The following is a 20138-nucleotide window of genomic DNA, read 5'->3' as shown; positions in this document are numbered from 1 at the left end:
TCCCCTCTCATCTTTCAGATCAGCCTCTAGCAATCTGGGTTAGTCCTCTAGCTGTTAAGTGTTGGGTTAGTTTTTCAAGCCCTAGCCTTGTTTTAAAGAATTAAACAATTGTGCAAAGGCACTATGAGTTACTGTCAATTTTCAATCCCCAGTATGATAGATTTCTATTGTAAATCTCAATGCATACACACAGAATTGAAAGTTCCTCAGAAAAGTTTCTCTCAGAAGAGAAAGGAAATCTTAGTGAATCAGAGAAAAATAAGACAATGAAATCAAAATATTTTCTTTTCAATCAATGACTCAGGCAAGTGGGAGCAAAAGAATAGAAAAAACTTGATTAGCAAGTAAAGTAATTTGTGGCAATCTGTACTTTTTCTAATAAGAGATATAGATACCTTGTTTTTATGAAATCAAATGTACATTTCCAGTTTTGATAAAAATGGACACTATATAAACTTACAGGAGTAGTGTTACAAGAATGTATGCATTTTTTATAAAAAAAAAAAAAAAAAAAAGAGTAACTGCATCTTTGAAATAGCATCCCTGTGATTAAGCTCCCAAATGACTGCTATTGAATGTTATTCAATCTAAAACTAGAGTGAACAAACGTTCAGTTATCATAATAGCATTTAAAGGATTCAAATTTCACTGAGATTTCAGTTTTAATTAACATAGAATCATTGGCAGGGTACATCTTGACATGCAGAGGAAATATACACAGTTAAAATAGAAAGGCCTTACCTTTCAGGATCACACACACTGTTATCTGCCACCATGGCCTTTAACATATCAGCATTTGCTGCAAAAAGCATAAACAGAAATTGTTAGAAGAAATGTGTTGCTATGTCCTTGTATAATCAAAAAAGATAGTAAAAAGTAAGCAAGCTGAAGATTCTAATTTTGACCCAGAACCCACTTAGCAAAAGTGCATTAACAGCAATCTCACAGCTGAACTGAAGGGCTCTGAATTAAGTTCCATCTAGACCAGAGAAGTCTGCATTATGGAATCTCCAAAAGGAAAGATGCCAAAGGCATCAACGTCTCTTCCAGTCCTACGATTCTATGAAGTGCCGATTTATTGAAATTTATGGGCGTTTATATTGAGAAGGTAAAGTTACTCTTGCTATAGAACACATATCTCAGTCCCAATACAAAGCACATATACACCTCTACCCCGATATAACGCGACCCAATATAATACGAATTTGGATATAACGCGGTAAAGCTGCGCTCCGGGGAGGGCAGGGCTGCGCACTCCGGCGGATCAAAGCAAGTTCAATATAACGCAGTTTCACCTATAACGCGGTAAGATTTTTTGGCTCCCAAGGACAGCGTTATATCGGGGTAGAGGTGTATTACTGTCTATGTTATGAGAATGCTTGCCATTAATACCATGCATACAATCTATCAGTACTGATCACTCTGTCTAAAAAGCACTCCCAGGCCACAAGTCAAAGATTAGTAGAGTTAATGAATATTTAATTATTTGGATGGATCTCAAAGGAATCATTTCAGCCATCACTAAAATAATGCTGCCTTTTGGTAAAATAAGCAACTGTGTAACAGTGCATACTAGTAGTACACAACCTCAAGTAAACTACTAAGAATTATAGGCGGATCACACATTCAAAGCCACATATTGAGGGCCAGCTACTCCCAACCTGCACAAAAAAAGTATTCCAATTATAAACAAGTGAATTCTGAATTGCCACCACATTCTCTCTTCAGGGTATTTATGAATGTACAGAAAGGCCAGAAAGGCCTTCAACTGTGAAAAGCCCAAGTTTCCGGAGGAAAATCTGGTCCCATTCCCTTAGCTTCCAGGACATCCACATAGATACTAGCCTTTGCATTGCTTTTGGCATATTCCTAGAGCTGTACTGCTACTGGATCACTAGCTCAGCTATTCACTGCAGATTGGATGCCACAAAGGAGAAGTTAATGGTCTAAGGGGCAGTCTTAACCTGTACGTAAATTTACACTACTAGAAGTGCAGTTCAATACAGAGCAGCTACTCCCTGATTAAGGTCCAACAACTCTCTAAAAACCCATGTAATCCCAACTGTGTGATGTTTCAAAGAGCAGATTCCATCAATGTTACAGAGAAGAATGCTACACAGACACCACTCTCAAGTCTGCATAGCTGCTCAGAAGCATTCTTTTCCCCTTCCAAACATTTCTTTCTTTTTCCATTGTTTAGATACAACCATCACAAAGTAAACAGCAGTGTTGCTGTCCTGTTTTCCCTACTTTGCTGAAAACCTTTGCCTCAGTCACACATGTGCAGTAATCGGAACTTGCCCCTTCATTTCAAGCCATTCAATGTGATGGTAGTATTTAAATGCTCCCAAATAGGCTTTGACATTACCATTAAGCAAACAAGCTAGTTCTTTTACCTTCTTTTAAAAATAAGAAAATTCAGCCTCTTGCAAAGACTGCAAAGTTAAAAGAAATAGAAATGACACAAAAAGCAAGTTTGCAGTTTTGTAGTTGTGTTGGTTCCAGGATATTAGACAAGATGGGTGAGATAATATCTTTTATCAGACCAACTTCTGTTAGTGAAAGAGACAAGTTAAAGTTCTGACATGAACCAACCTTCCAAAAGAAAAAAAAATAACTTTAGATAAGATATGGAAAGTCTCATTCTAAAAAGCAATTTCAGAACATTAAGTGTGTGCAAACAAGAACATAAGAACGGCCATACTGGGTCAGACCAAAGGTCATCAAGCCCAGTATCCTGTCTACCGACAGTGGCCAATGCCAGATGCCCCAGAGGGAGTGAACCTAACAGGTAATGATCAAATGATCACTTTTCTGCCATCCATCTCCACCCTCTGACAAACAAAGGCTAGGGACACCATTCCTTACCCATCCTGGCTAATAGCCATTAATGGACTTAACCTCCATGAATTTATCTAGTTCTCTTTTAAACCCTGTTATAGTCCTAGCCTTCACAACCTCCTCAGGCAAGGAGTTCCACAGGTTGACTGTGCGCTGTGTGAAGAACTTCCTTTTATTTGTTTTAAACCTGCTGCCCATTAATTTCATTTGATGGCCCCTAGTTCTTATATTATGGGAACAAGTAAATAACTTTTCCTTATTCACTTTCTCCACACCACTCATGATTTTATATACCTCTATCATATCTCCAGTTAGTCTCCTCTTTTCCAAGCTGAAAAGTCCTAGCCTCTTTAATCTCTCCTCATATGGGACCCGTTCCAAACCCCTAATCATTTTAGTTGCCCTTTTCTGAACTTTTTCTAATGCCAGTATATCTTTTTTGAGATGAGGAGACCACATCTGGACGCAGTATTCAAGATGTGGGCATACCATGGATTTATATAAGGGCAACAAGATATTCTCCGTCTTATTCTCTATCCCCTTTTTTCATGATTCCCAAGACAGTATAAGAGAGTATCGGAATGAAGCAAGCCCTATAATATGCTATGGAAACACTTTAAAAAGCTACATAGTATCAAACTGCATCAGAGAGATTCACATCTTTAATGGAGAACACTGATTTTAAACTGTACCTTCATTTTTCATAATGATGTTGACGATTCGCCCCACAGTATCATTATTGTCATTTACACTTTCATTCATTTCTATGGGGGAAAAACAACAACATATAGTCAGTATTACAGCCTCCTAGAAATTATTTTTCCTATGGTAAAGTAAGGAAAACAGGAGAACATCTCACGGAATATATAAGTATTATATCACTGCCATATTAAAAAAAACACTTTTTATGGATTTTAGTAACAATCCTGAAGACAGTCCTGCAGCCCTATTCAGGCAAGATTCTCTCACTAAAGACATCAGGGCTGAGTTCTTAAGTTCCATATTTTATGTATTTCATCTAATACCCCCTGAAAACTCAAAATTTTCATAAAACTTTGAAATATCAAAGTTCTATCATCACTTTCATCCTCCTTCTCACCTCGATTTTAAGAGAGCAGAAGGAATCCAAGTCTTAGCAGAAAACGGGTTAAAGCTACCACATATGGAATGCATCACACTTGACTAGTAGCAAATTAACGAATTGTTGCAGGGAAGCTTGCACTGCTATACTGTTAGCCACAACAGACTGCAGTATCTAAGACTGTAAATTCAGCGCCTTTCACTACAAATAGGAAGACAGGAGTCAAGTACTGCCAGCCCCAAGTATTCAAATATCACGAGCCAGACCCTCCCAAAAAATCATGAGATTATCTTAAAAATGGAAAGATTTTATAAAAATACTGAATTTTAGATTTTTTGTTTGCCTTCTAGTGTTTGAACCTTTAGGATTTGCTTTTTCAAGCTTTTCCATACAACATAGGGATAGAAATTTTTTATTAAATGAAAGCCAAGATTTTCATTTAACAGCATGACTCCAGGAGCCAGGGCTTTAAGAAAAGGCACTAAATAGAATGAGTATATAAATATACTTGTGTACAAAATCTCTGAATTGAGAACTCTTGGGGGTGGGTCTCACAAAAAGCCTTCTCAAAGTAGTTTAAGGGGTGAAAATTGACCCTCTGACTGTGGATAAGGAATACACCACTGCCTTTCACCCTCTTATAGGGCTGCCAACTTTCTAATCCCTGAAAACCAAACACCCCTCCCCCACTCCTTCCTCGAGGTCCCACCCCCTGCCCTGCCTCTTCCTCCGAGGCTCCGACCACCACCCCAACTGTCCCCCCCCCCGTCACTCTCTCCCCACCCCTGCCTCTGTCACTCACTCCCTCATCCCCTGGGACTCACCTGCCACTTGCAGAGCTGGGCTGGCAGGAGCTGGCGCAGAGCCTGCCCAATCGGGGCACAGCAGGGGTTAGTCCCCAGACCGAGGGGCTGGGGTGGGGAATTCAGGGCACAGCGGGGTCCATCCCTAGAGCAAGGGACTGGGGCAGAGGGGGAATTGGTCCCCTGAGTGAGGGGCTGGAAAATCGGGACACAACGGGGCAAGAGGGCAGACTGGTTACACACACACACACACACACACACACACACACACCCCTGGACAGCGCCAGTACTTACTTTGGAGCCCGGTCCAGGAGCCAGCCAGTTCTCTGTCAGGCTGGAGGGCAGGGAGAGCAGCAGCTGCTAAACAGAGCCGCTCCTCCAGGCTCCAGCAGCAGCTGTTGCTCTTCCTGCCCCCCCCCCGGGTGGCGGAGGCCATTGACCGGAGGCAGCCGAACAGAGGCTGCCAGTTTCCCTTTTCGACCGGACATTCCGGTCGAAAACTGGACACCTGGCAACCCTATGTGGCAACAAAAATATAGAGAGTGTCACTTCCTTATTCAATATTTTAATTTTATTAGAATAGGAAAGAAAGCATTATTCCTAAAGCTACTTGGTCTCTCTGCTTCACTGAGGAGCTCCTGCCTGTCTTCTGAAGAGAACCCACCCTACCATTCCTACCTGACTTCCAGCTACAAAGTTAAAGAAAAATACCCACGGCTCTCACAGGACCTCCCAATAAAGACAGCAACGGGAACAACCTACCAGGCCTAAGCTTCTCTCCTCTGCTCCCAAGTCAAATAAGTAACTTCAGCTCCACATGCTACTGAATTCATGGAACCACTAACACACACTCCAAGTACTTTTTGACAAGTAAGGGGACAAGAACAAGAGTACAAAAGAACAAAAGTTAGAGAGGGAAAAAGGGAAAAGATGAGGGGGAAAAAATAATAGCAACAAATGTGCTAAGGCCTGACACCAAAAAATATAGTCAGAGCACACCAATGTTCCAGTCCATCACAACAGGGGAGAAGAGAGAGGGTGGAAACCATAGTACTAAAGTATTAAATTTACTCAAATAAAATTAAAGTATCTGCACTGTTAAACACACACCAAAAAGTTATGCTTTAATAAAAGCTGGTTTATGGATATCTATCTTTAAAAGAGTTATGCACAGCACTCTATTGCTGCTGACAGAGATGAAATACAAAAAAGTGGTTAGCTACTCAGATCTCAGTTTATAGTCACAAAAGCTATAAAGTATTTTGTATGCAGTGTTGTTGTAGCGTGTTTGTCCCAGGATATTAGAGACACAAGGTGGGTGAGGTAATACAACGTCTGTTGGTAAGAGAGACACTAAGAGCCCATGTCTCTCTCACCAACAGACGTTAGTCCTATAAAAGATATTACCTCACCCATCTTGTCTCCATGAAGTATTTTGGACATTTTGATCCTTCAAAAAAAGGTTTCAAAAGTATATTTTAGAGGACTGGCATTGGGAATTGGTAGAATTTCCTAATAGAGGTCACTTGGTAAGGTTGGGAATGGCCAAAAGTAATTACCATTTGAATGTCTGTTAAGTCAATGTTCTTAAACTATTTAATAGAGGATATATATGGGGGGAGGGGATCATTCCAGATTAGTAACATACTGCATACAAATTAACAAAAAGACATTGACATTACTTACCTATCTTTTCTTGAAGTTTTTCCTCTTCAATTTCTTGCTCGGCCTCTGTTGTACACCGATACCCTTTTTTCTGAAGCACATGACAGATGAGGATCCCCAAAAGGCCCATGATGAAAAAGACAGGAACCAACCCATAAGCAATATATTCTGGATGCACACCACTTCCTGTGTGATCACCGACAGCATGCGTCGTACTACTTTCTAAATCATGGCTTGCCAAAATATTAGGAAAATCTTGATTTCCTACGTAAAATAAATAAATGGTTATGAAGCACAGTTCTAGATAATACTTTGCACTTCCAAGCAGCTCTGACTTTACGCTCTCAAAGGATTGGGTGAATTATGAGCCTGACCCTAAGACCACTGAAGTCAATAGGAGTCTTTCCACTGATGGATCCAGGTCCATTGATGAATTAAGCCACAAACCCCTATAACAAGTAGGTATTCTCTGTTTTACAGATGGCGAAACGAGCACCGACGAGGATAACCTGACACCACTTTAAAAATAGGACCCTTGCAGCTCTTATCTTCCATAAAAAATAAATTGAGATACTGGAAGGATCCATATCTTCCCTATCTGAGTGGAAACTGGATGTAGCACCAAAGATGCCAACTTTCAGCTTTCCCTGGGGGTGCTCCACCCCCCGTCCATCCCTTCCCCCAAGTCTCCACCCTCATCCTGCCTCCGCTCTGCCCCAACACTCCTGAGCATGTCCTGCCCTTGCTCCGCCTCTTCCTGCCCCTGGTCCTCCCCTCCCCCCAGCACCTCCCTCCCACCGTTGAACAGCTGATCAGCGGCAGGTGGGAAGTGCAGGGGGGGGTAAGGGAAGGAGCTGATCTGAGAGGTCCACAAAACAACTGATTGGGGGGTGGCTGCTGAGTACTCACTATTTTTTTATCATGGGTGCTCTAGCCCTGGAGCCTATGTTTAACACAGACCCTTGTAATGGGAAAAACATATATCACCAAATTTAGGAGAGGCAACCTGTTCTTCCCATACTGGGGTGCTACAAGACATATAAAGAGGCTTTTACGGTAGAAGTAACATCTTTTACTCTTCCTCCTCAATTTTCACCTCATACAGATCAACAAGGTGAAAATTATCTTGTTTAACTGAACTTCAATACGATTACTTAAAAGTTAGTTTTTATTTCCTCCCCATAATATTGGCACACAGTTTAAATGCTGTAACTTTAAATGCTTCTCACTGAAAAAAGTTTACATCCATTATTTGCTTATACCAAGTGAAGATTTTATGTACAGACTTTGTCTAATCTGCTCTCTGTACCTTATGGAATACAAAATGTGCTAAATGGTTTAGGAAATCAGGGTGTCATACATGCACAGCGGCTGTTAAAGTGAAAGCAATTAGTCACCTTTAATGACTTGCTACTTAAAATAATACGCACACCCCTAAACTCCATTAAGATTTGTTGATTTCTAAAAAGATTCTAGAATATAAAATCTTCTAAATCTGAAGTAAAAAAGCACAGCTTGTACCAAGAACTTGTACATTATAACGTAAGTGAAAGATTTGTTCTATACTGACATTTAAACTCTCACAAAAATTTCACTAATCAGCTGAATAAAAAAGTTTACTGGTATGGATGTAGAGGCAGATTGGCCTTTCTGGAATAGGAAATACATGCAAATGTTTTAAAGACAGCAGTCAATGTTTCAGATTTTACTGTATATGGCTCATTTTGAAGAGACCAATTTTGGTTTTATCTGTGCACTACTATTCGAGTACTCCAAATTCTTTCTACATAGCGTCTGCTTCTGCTACTAAATCACAGGCAGATCAGTTTGTAGGTCTGCCTTACCTAAAGATATTAAATATTGCAGAGAATGTGTGAATTCTTTCCTTTCCTCTATCATCCCTCTTTTCTCCCTGTCCCATCCCCCCAAATAATTTTGAAGTTTGGAAGGAAAGTAACATGGCTAAATTAGGAAGACCCACCAACAGCCAGTGAAAAACTAAGAAAGGTGTGAGAACAACCGGGCAAGTGGATTCTCCTACCTAAAACAGCCTAAAACAAGAGCAATCTCAAAATACCTGAGAGCCACTTATGGACTAGGCATGATGAAGGCAGCCTCTCTGCTATAGCAGGTTTCAGAGTAGCAGCCATGTTAGTCTGTATCCGCAAAAAGAACAGGAGTACTTGTGGCACCTTAGAGACTAACAAATGTATTTGAGCATAAGCTTTCGTGCGCTACAGCATGCATGCATCCGATGAAGTGGGCTGTAGCCCACGAAAGCTTATGCTCAAATAAATTTGTCAGTCTCTAAGGTGCCACAAGTACTCCTGTTTTTCTGCTATAGCAGTTAAGTCTACAGTTACCTGTGCCAACCTTGCTAGCTTCCTTTGTACTGCTCAGATGCTTGGGCTTCTATCCCATTCATCCAGTTCCTCCTTTTGTTTTCCCCCCCACAGATACACATCTCATTTTCCTTGAATTTTGCAATATTCCTGGATTTATGGTACTGTGACATCAGCAACAGCAGGGGTGGAAAAAGGAAATGCTGCAGCTCAGCCTTCAGAAGTGTCATGACATTTTTTTAACCTAATTCTGGATGTAAATAAGTTTGAGAGAGAGGGAGCCCGTGTGCGTAAAGGAGGAGCAAGCGAAAAGAAACCTTTGCAATTTAGGTTTAGATATTTTGTAAGTATGGACTCAAAAAGCAATATAGCTTGGAATGGGACAAATATTTAAATTTGTATTCCAAACGTATTTAAAAATTTAAAAGGTATAATCCGTACTATAAGGTATGTTAAAGATACATTGTTATTGCAGTACCTAAAGGCAAGTGTCTGAACAAATGGCTTGAAAAAAAGAGGATATGGGGTATGCAAGTCTATTAAAAATTGTAGGAAGTTTTTGCAAAAAGTGAAAGATCTCTAACAAGTTTTTTCTCTGCAGAAAGAAGAGCTCCCAACATTTGTGCAATTTAGATAATTTAATAAGAAAACTACATTTAAGTAAATGTAACTTAGATTTGAAATTCATGAACCAGGTCCTCACTATTCCCTCTTTGCTGGAGGTCTTTAACACGAATGTTGAAGGACCTGAATAGTGATGTTACATGACAACAACCTGGAATTGCAGCTTCCCACAAAAGTGAGCAGGGAAATTCTGATAGAAAGGAAGTGGTGTCCACTAAGGACTTGTCTAGAAAATTAGAAAAAGTTTTACCCACAGAAGTTCTTATGGAATACTGCTACTGACACAGCTATTTCAACAGAGAGTGAACATTTGGCTACTTTTTTTGCAGTTTTTTCACCTCACCACCAGAAGCCACACAGATCAGTGGAACTTCTCTTGCCCATTTTAAGGACAGGGTAAAGGATTTTTTCATATTTGCAAGAACCACACTGTCGAGACAGAGGGAATACAGAGAATGAGTGGAAAATAGCAAAAAAGCTAACCAGATACTGTAGGTATTCACTGACAAACTGCACACAGTGTAACAGTGTTTTGGGGGCCTGTACTACAAGCACTGAGTGGTAGGACTAGATCATGATGCAAATCTGGGATGACCAGCAATAGCTCCAGAACTTTTGTATGTGCAAGGCCACATTCCTGGTGCTGTATGCCACACTCATCCCAGCACGCATAGACACCAAGACAAGAGCTGCTCCGACAGTAGAGAAATGGGTGGTAATTGTTCTCTGGAAGCTTGCAACCCCAGTTGCTATTGGTGGTGAGCAATCAACTGGGCTTTGATGAAAGTCTACAGTGAAGGCTGTTGTCATCCAGTTGTGTAAGACAATTAAACATCTCCTACTTCACAGACTTGTCGGGCTGGACGTGTCCACGAAACAATAGATGATTTGATGAAATGGGACTTCCTCACTCAGGGTAGGGCAATAGATAGGATGCTTTTCCTAATTCTGACCCCCACCCCAAACTGCTTCTGAGGACAAACAGAAAGGGGTACTTCATGCTTATGCAAGCATTGATGGATCACCATAGAAACACAGGCCTGCCTGGAAGGAACCTCGAGAGGTTGTCTAGTCCAGTCCCCTGCACTCATGGCAGGACTAAATATTATCTAGACCATCCCTGACAGGTGCTGGTCTAACCTGCTCTTAAAAATCTCCAAGGATGAAGATTCCACAACCTCTCCAGGCAATTTATTCCAGTGCTTAATCACCCTGACAAATAGGAAGTTTTTCCTAATGTCCAACCTACACCGCCCTTGCTGCAATTTAAGCCCATTGCTGCTTCTCCTATCCCCAGAAGTTAAGGAGAATAATTTTTCTCCTTCCTCCTTGTAACAACTTATGTACTTGAAAATGTATGTCCCCTCTCAGTCGCCTCTTTTCCAAACAAACCCAAGTTTTTCAATCTTCCCTCATAGAGCATGTTTTCTAAACCTTTAATCATTTTTGTTGCTCTTCTGTAGACTTTCTCCAATTTGTCCGCATTTTTCCTGAAATGTGGCACCCAGAACTGGACACAATACTCCAGTTGAGACCTAATCAGCACAGAGTAGAGCAAAATAATTAACTCTCATGTCTTGCTTACACATCCCAGAATGTTTGCTTTTTTGGCAACAGTATTACACTGTTGACTCATTTAGCTTGTGATCCCCTACAACCCCCAGATCTCTTTCTGCAGTACTCCTTCCTAGGCAGTCATTTCCCATTTTGTATGTGTGCAATTGATTGTTCCTTCCTAAATGGAGTACTTTGCATTTGTCCTTATTGAATTTCATCCTATTTACTTCAGACCATTTCTCCTGTTTGTCCAGATTATTTTGAATTTTATTCCTATCCTCCAAAGCACTTGCAACCCCCTCTGAGCTGGATATCATCTGCAAATTTTATAAGTGTATTCTCTATGCATTATCTAAATTATAGATGAAGATATTGAACAGAACAGAACCCAAAACTGATTCCTGCAGGACCCCACTCAATATGCCCTTCCAGCTTTACTGTGAACCACTGATAACTACTCTCTGGGAATAGTTTTCCAACCAGTTATGCACCCACTTTATAGTAGCTCCCTCTAGATTGTATTTTCCTAGTTTGTTTATGAGGTCATGTGAGACAGTATCAAAAGCCTTACTAAAGTCAAGATATACCACATCTACCACTTCTCCCTTACCCTGTCAAAGAAAGCTACTAGGTTGATTTGACAGAATTTGTTCTCGATAAATCCATGCTGATTATTACTTAGTTTTATTTTCCCAAAGTCATAATCATTCTGAATATCACTTTATATACTGGAGATGGAGAATCACTAAGCAGTGCTTTTCCAGAGCAACATTCCTAAAAACTTCAGTTCATGAGAGAGGCAGTACATAAAAAAATAGATTTGCTTAAAGGTGGCTGATAATGGTATTCCTTTTCTAAAGAAGTACAGCTGTTAAAAATTAAATCATTAGCAGAAGAGAAGCAAGAAGCACTTCCTTTAGATGAGAATGAAGACTTGAGTTTTCTGTATATTAGCAACAAGAAATAAAAGCAAACATGGAGGGACTGAGTGAAAGAAAAGCAGATATGCAGGTGGGGTACATACACCAAATTTTAAAATAAAGCCACAAAACATTTATTTTGGACTCTACCAATTAGTTTTTGGTTTATTTTTCTCCCCTACCCAGATGTGCTGAACTAGGGGTGCTGGGGGCGCTGCCGCACCGCCTGGCTTGAAGTGGTTTTCATTATGTGCAGGGTATACATTTGAATGAATGGCTTTCAGCACCCCCCACTATAAAAATTGTTCAAGCACCTCTGCCCCCACCTTCTGAAAATACTCAATTTTGAGAGTAGTCACCAATTTATTGAAAACTTCATTGTTTCTTCAAGGAAGTGTGATACAGTACTTTTGTACAGAACTTTTTGGTTATGCCTAGGCATGGCAGTTGAAAATGCCTAGGCATATATATAGGAGCACTCTAAAAATGCAATTCCAATAAGCACCGGGGATAAAATGAGACAGCAAATGAATCATTAGACAAAACCTCCAAGCCCTCCCCACCCACACACACCCCCACTGAAAAGCTAACGTTTTTGCTCAGTTTATTTAGTTTATCTGCTTTAAAAATGCACATTACAAGTACTCTGAATGAACTGAATTAACAGTAGTTAGTTACAAAAACTTTTCATAAAATGCTAGTTTCCATTATCTACAATACTCTCTAATTAATCACAGCAGTACGCTAGAAGGTCTAATCTATTTTCTGGCAGTGGAAAATGATCAGGAGCATAACACTTTTAAACTGGGGAACTGTCCTTTTTATTATAAAAATGTACCAAATACAGATATGAAAGAATCAAACATACTTAAATTGCAAATGATACCGTGATGCTTTGGGGAATCTCTATATGTACAGATTATGAAGTCTGTTTGATATTGGGACTCTGTCAAACTGCATTTTGAATATGGGGCTTGTCTGACTTCTATCATCTTTTTATCTGCCTCACAGTGACACAGGGCTAATAATAACAACAACAACAGAAGTACTTGTGGCACCTTAGAGACTAACAAATTTATTTGAGCATAAGCTTTCGTGGGCTAAAACCCATGATATATATACACACACACACACACACAGAACATGAAACAGTGGGTGTTACCATACACACTATAATGAGAGTGATCTGTTAAGGTGAGCTATTACCAGCAGGAGAGGGAAAAAAAACTTTTTGTAGTGGTAATCAAAATGGCCCATTTCCAGCAGTTGACAAGAAGGTGTGAGCAGCAGTAGGGGGGGAAGAATAAACATGGGGAAATAGTTTTACTTTGTGTAATGACCCATCCACTCACAGTCTTTATTCAAGCCTAATTTAATGGTGTCCAGTTTGCAAATTAATTCCAATTCAGCAGTCTCTCGTTGGAGTCTGTTTTTGAAGTTTTTGTTGTTGTAATATTGCGACTTTTAGGTCTGTAATCGAGTGACCAGGGAGATTGAAGTGTTCTCCGACTGGTTTTGGAATGTTATAATTCTTGACGTCCGATTTGCGTCCATTTATTCTTTTACGTACAGACTAACCGGTTTGGCCAATGTACATGGCAGAGGGGCATTGCTGGCACATGATGGCATATATCACATTGGTAATGTGCAGGTGAACGAGCCTCTGATAGTATGGTTGATGTGATTAGGTCCTATGATGGTGTCCCCGGAATAGATATGTGGACAGAGTTGGCAACGGGCTTTGTTGCAAGGATAGGTTCCTGGATTAGTGTTTTTGTTGTGTGGTTGCTGGTGAGTATTTGTTTCAGGTTTGGGGGCTGTCTGTAAGCAAGGACTGGCCTGTCTCCCAAGATCTGTGAGAGTGATGGATCGTCCTTCAGGATAGGTTGTAGATCCTTGATGATGCACTGGAGAGGTTTTAGTTGGGGGCTGAAGGTGACGGCTAGTGGCGTTCTGTTACTTTCTTTGTTGGGCCTGTCCTCTAGTAGGTAACTTCTGGGTACTTTTCTGGCTCTGTCAATCTGTTTCTTCACTTCAGCAGGTGGGTATTGTAGTTGTAAGAACGCTTGACAGAGATCTTGTAGGTGTTTGTCTCTGTCTGAGGGGTTGGAGCAAATGTGATTGTATCATAGAGCTTGGCTGTAGACAATGGATCGTGTGGTGTGGTCTGGATGAAAGCTGGAGGCATGTAGGTAAGTATAGCGGTCAGTAGGTTTCTGGTATAGGGTGGTGTTTATGTGACCATCGCTTATTAGCACTGTAGTGTCCAGAAAGTGGCTCTCTTGTGTGAACTGGTCCAGACTGAGGTTGATGGTGGGGTGGAAACTGTTGAAATCATGGTGGAATTCCTCAAGGGCTTCTTTTCCATGGGTCCAGATGATGAAGATGTCATCAATATAGCACAAGTAGAGTAGGTGTGTTAGAGCAACGCTTCCTCAGCTCTCGTCCCCTAAGTCAGCCATAAAAATGTTGGCATACTGTAGGGCCATGCGGGTGCCGCTGATTTGAAGGTATACATTGTCCCCAAATGTGAAATAGTTATGGGTGAGGACAAAGTCAAAGTTCAGCCACCAGGTTTGCCGTGACATTATCGGGGATACTGTTCCTGACAGCTTGTAGTCCATCTTTATGTGGAATGTTGGTGTAGAGGGCTTCTACATCCATAGTGGCTAGGATGGTGTTTTCAGGAAGATCACCAATGGATTGTAGTTTCCTCAGGAAGTCAGTGGTGTCTCGAAGATAGCTAGGAGTGCTGGTAGCATAGGGCCTGAGGAGGGAGTCTACATAGCCAGATAATCCTGCTGTCAGGGTGCCAATGCCCGAGATGATGGGGTGTCCAGGATTTCCAGGTTTATGGCTCTTGGGTAGCAGATAGAATACCCTGCTCGGGTTCTAGGGGTGTGTCTGTGCGGATTTGTTCTTGTGCTTTTTCAGGGAGTTTCTTGAGCAGATGGTGTAGTTTCTTTTGGTAACCCTCAGTGGGATCAGAGAATAATAGCTTGTAGAATGTGGTGTTGGAGAGCTGCCTAGCAGCCTCTTGTTCATATTCCGACCTATTCATGTTGACAACAGCACCTCCTTTGTCAGCCTTTTTGATTATGGTGTCAGAGTTGTTTCTGAGGCTGTGGATGGCATTGTGTTCTGCACGGCTGAGGTTATGGGGCAAGTGATGCTGTTTTTCCACAATTTCAGCCCGTGCACGTCGGCGGAAGCACTCTACGTAGAAGTCCAGTCTGTTGTTTCGACCTTCAGGAGGAGTCTACCCAGAATCCTTCTTTTTGTAGTGTTGGTAGGAAGATCTCTGTGGGTTAAGTATGCTGTTCAGAGGTGTATTGGAAATATTCCTTGAGTCAGAGACGTCGAAAATAGGATTCTAGGTCACCACAGAACTGTAACATGTTCGTGGGGGTGGAGGGGCAGAAGGAGAGGCCCCGAGATAGCCCAGCAGAAGAATCTGTCCTAAGAGTATAGCTGGATAGATTAACAATATTGCTGGGTGGATTAAGGGAACCACTGTTGTGGCATGTAGTAGTTTAGATAGTTTAGTGTCCTTTTTCCTTTGTAGAGAAGCAAAATGTGTGTTGTAAATGGCTTATCTAGTTTTTGTAAAGTCCAGCCACGAGGAAGTTTGTGTGGAAGGTTGTTTTTTTATGAGAGTATCCAGTTTTGAGAGCTCATTCTTAATCTTTCCCTGTTTGCTGTATAGGATGTTGATCAGGTGGTTCCGCAGTTTCTTTGAGAGTGTGTGGCACAATCTGTCAGCATAGTCTGTGTGGTATGTAGATTGTAATGGATTTTTTACCTTCAGTCCTAACAATGGAGCACCTAAAACCTTGATGGTCCTCTATTCATATGAAAGCATCAATGGAGAAAGAGTTGGCTACCAGGACATAACAATTTTTCAAGTCTGAACCCCAAGGGAGAGGTAACTAAGCTACAGATCACCTGCTGGGGGATCCCCATTATCTGATAAGGCTGATTGGGGTCACCTGACAAAGATGACTGGAGGTTATAAAAGAAAGATTATTTCAGCCTTTTTGGAGAGAAATAGAGGAGACCAGAGAGTTGCCATGTTCCAGAGGTGGAGCCAAGTGCAGGAGGGAAGTTGGAGAAGAAGGCTCCTGGACTCTTTAGCAGCCACGGAGCCAAATGCCAAAGAATGCTGAACAGTGGTGAGGAAATTGAGCTAGGGAATGGCACACAGATGTTTATTGATTTGTCTGGATCTGTATGTTTCTTGTTCTGGCTGAAGTAAAGAATAATTGGGTTTAGAATCATTTGCAAAGCCCATGGTTTGCTTCCACTATCTTATGTCCCTGAAGAGGTGAACTGTGTAAGCCAGAGTGCCTACACGGTGGAACTCCGGGAAAAGGTGTGCTAAGCCTCTGACGAATCTGGCACTAGTTTTGAGGCCAACGGGGGCTCAGCTCTAAATAGAGGGTGCTAAATACAGATCTGCATCCCCAGGGCATACCAAGAAACCCAAAGCCTGAGGCAGTGCCTGGAATATGCAAAGAAAAAAAAATAAAAAAAAAAAAAAAAAAATTCTCACAGGTGTAGAGTGTAAAGCCCAAACACAGATGCCTGGTGAATGTCCAGCAGGGGGAGTTTTACCAGAACTGTGTCAGTTACTCATCATGAAAATAATAGACCAGCAGCTCATGGGTATTTCACACATTTTAGACACTCTATAGATATTTGCTTACATAACTGGGGTAAGCAATGGAAAAGGAAACACTCATAGTTTGTGCTGTAGAAGTAACATTTAGGCCTGGTGTACACTACAGTTAGGTCGATGTAAGGCAGCTTATGTCGACCTCTGTCAGGGTCTACACTACAATGTGCTCCCGACGATGTACGTCACCCATCACACTGACGTAATTCCACCTATGCGAGAGATGTAGCACTTAGGTCTATGTAGTTAGGGTGAAACAGTGTTCATGTAGACACTGCGTTATTACATTGCCTGTTGGCTGTCATCCTGCCGCGGGGCTGACAGCTGGAGCCCCTCCCACCCGCTGTTGATAGCCTGAGAGGTCAGCCGGGCTCAAAGCTGGAGCTTCCTCACCCCCCAACCCTGGTGTTGACAGCCCGAGCTATGAGCCTGGCGCAGGGCTCAATTTCATAGCAGGGAGCCTAGCAGCAGTGAAATTGATATTCTTGTCAGTTTCTTGGCAGCTATTATTTCACATTTCCTCTCCAGCTCAGTCTGTCACCCCCGGGACAGGGGTGCTCCAGCTGTAAGTCCTGCACTGCTGTCAGTGCCCCACAATGCTCCACTTCAGTCAGTGCAAGTGCTCCTGGTGAGGATGCACACCACTGGCAATAGGAGGGTAGTGTGGACACACTGTGGAAGTGTGTGTGTGTGTGTGTGTGTGTCTCTGTGTGTCTTGAAGACTATTTAGTCCCTTCAAGAATACAATTAAAAATATTTATAATTCTTTTTTCTTAAGAAGGAGTTCCCCACCACCACCAATTTTACTAATCAGCTCATCAGTAAAACACACACCAATTCATGCATATTACTTATGGAACACAAGTCAGAGAGTTTTGTTTAACTTAAGTTTCCAACCCAGCACCAAGAACAGTCTAGCTTCTGTATTAACATATCCCCCGCTTTACTGACATTCCATAAGCAGGTTACAGTATTCCAAGTCATCAACAATGGTGTTTGCTTCCTTCCCCCTAACAACATGACCCCCCCCAAGGGAAAAAATTGGACTTGTGCCTTAGTTTTCTTCTTTGTGATGTATAAAGAAAGCCTGAAATAGGTGCCAACAAAAAGTTACCTTTTGCACTCTAGAAATTCAGATTTTATTTATCCCGGAGGACTATGGAAAATTATGAAATTATGACACCCCAGGAGTCTGAAAACTGAGATAATCAGAAAGGATTTTGAAATAAATTATGTATTCTTTTGGTAAGATGGTGCTGGTTTTTGTTAACACCCATATAATTTCAATGCTAACCAATACTTTGAACAAAAAGTGTTAGTTAAAGATTCAACACCTCACCTTTTCAATTAAAGCAGCAGATCTTACAATATCCATTCTCTGAAATCCTACAGCTGTCAGGGAACACCAGTCTTAACATTAATAATATTACAGAGGTAAAAAAGCAAGCATTAAATTCACTCTCAGGTTCTCTTTATACACCATAAGGTAGCAAAAAAAAAAAAAAAAAAAAATAAAAAAAAAGAACAAATCCAAAAAATTTTGTAAGCAGAAGCACACATAAAACCCAGGACTATAAGCAAGACAACAGCTAAACAAAAACAAAAAATCAAGTATATATTTTAACATGAATGCATTCTGACACAATATCATTATACAGCACAATCTACAAACAACAAATACACGATATGTAGTGCTGCCTAATGGACAGAGCACTGGACTGTGTCTCAAAACACCTGGGTTCTATTCCTGGCTCTGCTACGAGGAGAATACTGCCTTTGTAAAGTTCTTTGAGATCAACTGATAAAAGCACTATAAAAACTGGGTATTATATTTCGGGATTCAGAGGACAATACCACAGAATCCAATTTAAAGTAGAAACCATGTATTTACACAAAATAACTAGAACCAGTGTCCAAGAAAATGGACAACTATAATTTTCCCCTCATCTCACAACCACCCCATGCAGCTTATTCCTTCTCCTTACTCTTCCCTATTGTAAAAGCCTAGGAAAGAAAATGGGCTTTGTAGCATGACCCAAAAAGGTCAAGATACACAGACAGTGTCCCTTTAAAAATAAGGAGAGCAAAAAGGTAAAAAGAAACTAAAGCTAAATGAGCTCAAGACTACACCGAACCATTTAAACATTAACATCAACTTGAAATATAGTCAATTTGACAATTATGGAAGAACTTCATCAATTTGTGACTTAAAAATTAAAAAAGAAAATCAGCAGGAGAAAGTGATTTTCTATACAGGGAAAACATTGAAGACAGTCACAAATGTTGTCAAATGCACAGAGAAATACTAGTCCATATAGGTTCCTATACCAGCCTCATCACCATACTATTGAGTGCCCTCCTGTAATGCATTAAGCGATGTGACTAACATGTGTCACGTGTGGTTTATTGGTTCTCTTATTCGTTCCCCAAAGAAAGACATGTATTGTAGTGTTTCATTGTGCTAGCGCTGTTTGAAAACAAGGCATATTGAAAAAGCTGTTTAATCTTACAGTAATCATAGAGCTTGATCCTGCAAACATTTCTGCACCCATATGAGTAACTATGCAAATGATGAAACGTACTGAGTTTGGTTGGACTTTTGAAATGCATAATGTAAGTCACACGCAAGATGTTTTCAAGGATAAGGATTTGGGATCTGCTTACAGACACTTCACCAACTAAAGTTTCTAAATCAGTATATTTAAACCAGTGTAAGTTGAGAGCAGAATAAGTCTTAGCTATTATTTGTAAGACCAATTTAGCTACACTAGCAAACATTCCTAGTGTATATGCAGCTTATACCAGCAAGAGTGCTTCTTCTGGTCTAGTTTATGCAAGTTCCCTGAACAAAATAAGCTATACCAGCAAAGAGTGCTTCTGCAAGGGTAATTGTGTACATACTAGGGGTTTTGCCAGTATAGAAATATCACGTCTAATCAAACACTGCTCTATTGGCAAAAGTTTTATTTTAGACCTGGCCTCAATTCTAAAGTCATTACTAACTTATCGGGGGTGGGGGGGGTGGGGGGGGGGAACATATCCTTTTTCCATTTACAGTGTATAGATAACTTGTGCTCCAATATACTAACCGTTATAATATATACACTGTTTTTTTTTCAGCTGCATTCAGACATCAAAACCAAATCTTCCATAAAATTACATTTGCTTTAGTTGGGAGAGCCTAATTGAAACACCTGGAGCCAGCAGAAGGGATTTCCACAAGTCTGCATTAGCACTTCGCTTTAGGACCTCCAGATCTACTGGCATCACTAACTCACTACATATTTTGCATGTTAAGAGTAAAAAATTAAGCTGATACTTTTTTTTAAAATATAATTTGTTCGGTGATGCAGATGACATCTTTCACTGAGTTAGTTTCAATGTTTACAATGTCACGAAGATATTTAAGAAAGAGCAGACAAAACATTCAGCATAAACAAGAATATTAAAGAACGAGAAACAAAATAACCTGCTCACATTTTTTTTTTTTATTGTTTTGTACCATACATGTGAAGAGCAACACAGCTTCTAGTATCAGCAAAAAGAACAGGAGTACTTGTGTCACCTTAGAGACTAACAAATTTATTTGAGCATAAGCTTTCGTGGGCTACAGCCCACTTCATCAGATTC

General features: G+C 40.7%; 1 protein-coding gene across 1 annotated transcript in view; it reads right to left on the bottom strand.

Annotated features, from left to right (window-relative positions):
• The window catches only part of RELL1 (RELT like 1), a 42046-nt gene that overhangs the window by 11594 nt on the left and 10314 nt on the right, over positions 1–20138 (bottom strand). Inside the window, exons 2-4 of the mRNA XM_024210475.2 lie at positions 6412–6654; positions 3534–3605; positions 742–799 (exon numbers count right to left, since the gene is read on the bottom strand). Coding sequence (XP_024066243.1) covers positions 742–799; positions 3534–3605; positions 6412–6654 — 373 coding nt within the window. The remainder of the gene's footprint in view (positions 1–741; positions 800–3533; positions 3606–6411; positions 6655–20138) is intronic.

Source organism: Terrapene carolina, unplaced genomic scaffold (assembly GCF_002925995.2).
Source record: "Terrapene carolina triunguis isolate 2854851 unplaced genomic scaffold, T_m_triunguis-2.0 Scaffold66, whole genome shotgun sequence".
NCBI classification, from domain to species: Eukaryota; Metazoa; Chordata; order Testudines; family Emydidae; genus Terrapene; species Terrapene triunguis.
This window is presented reverse-complemented; position numbering and strand designations above follow the sequence as displayed.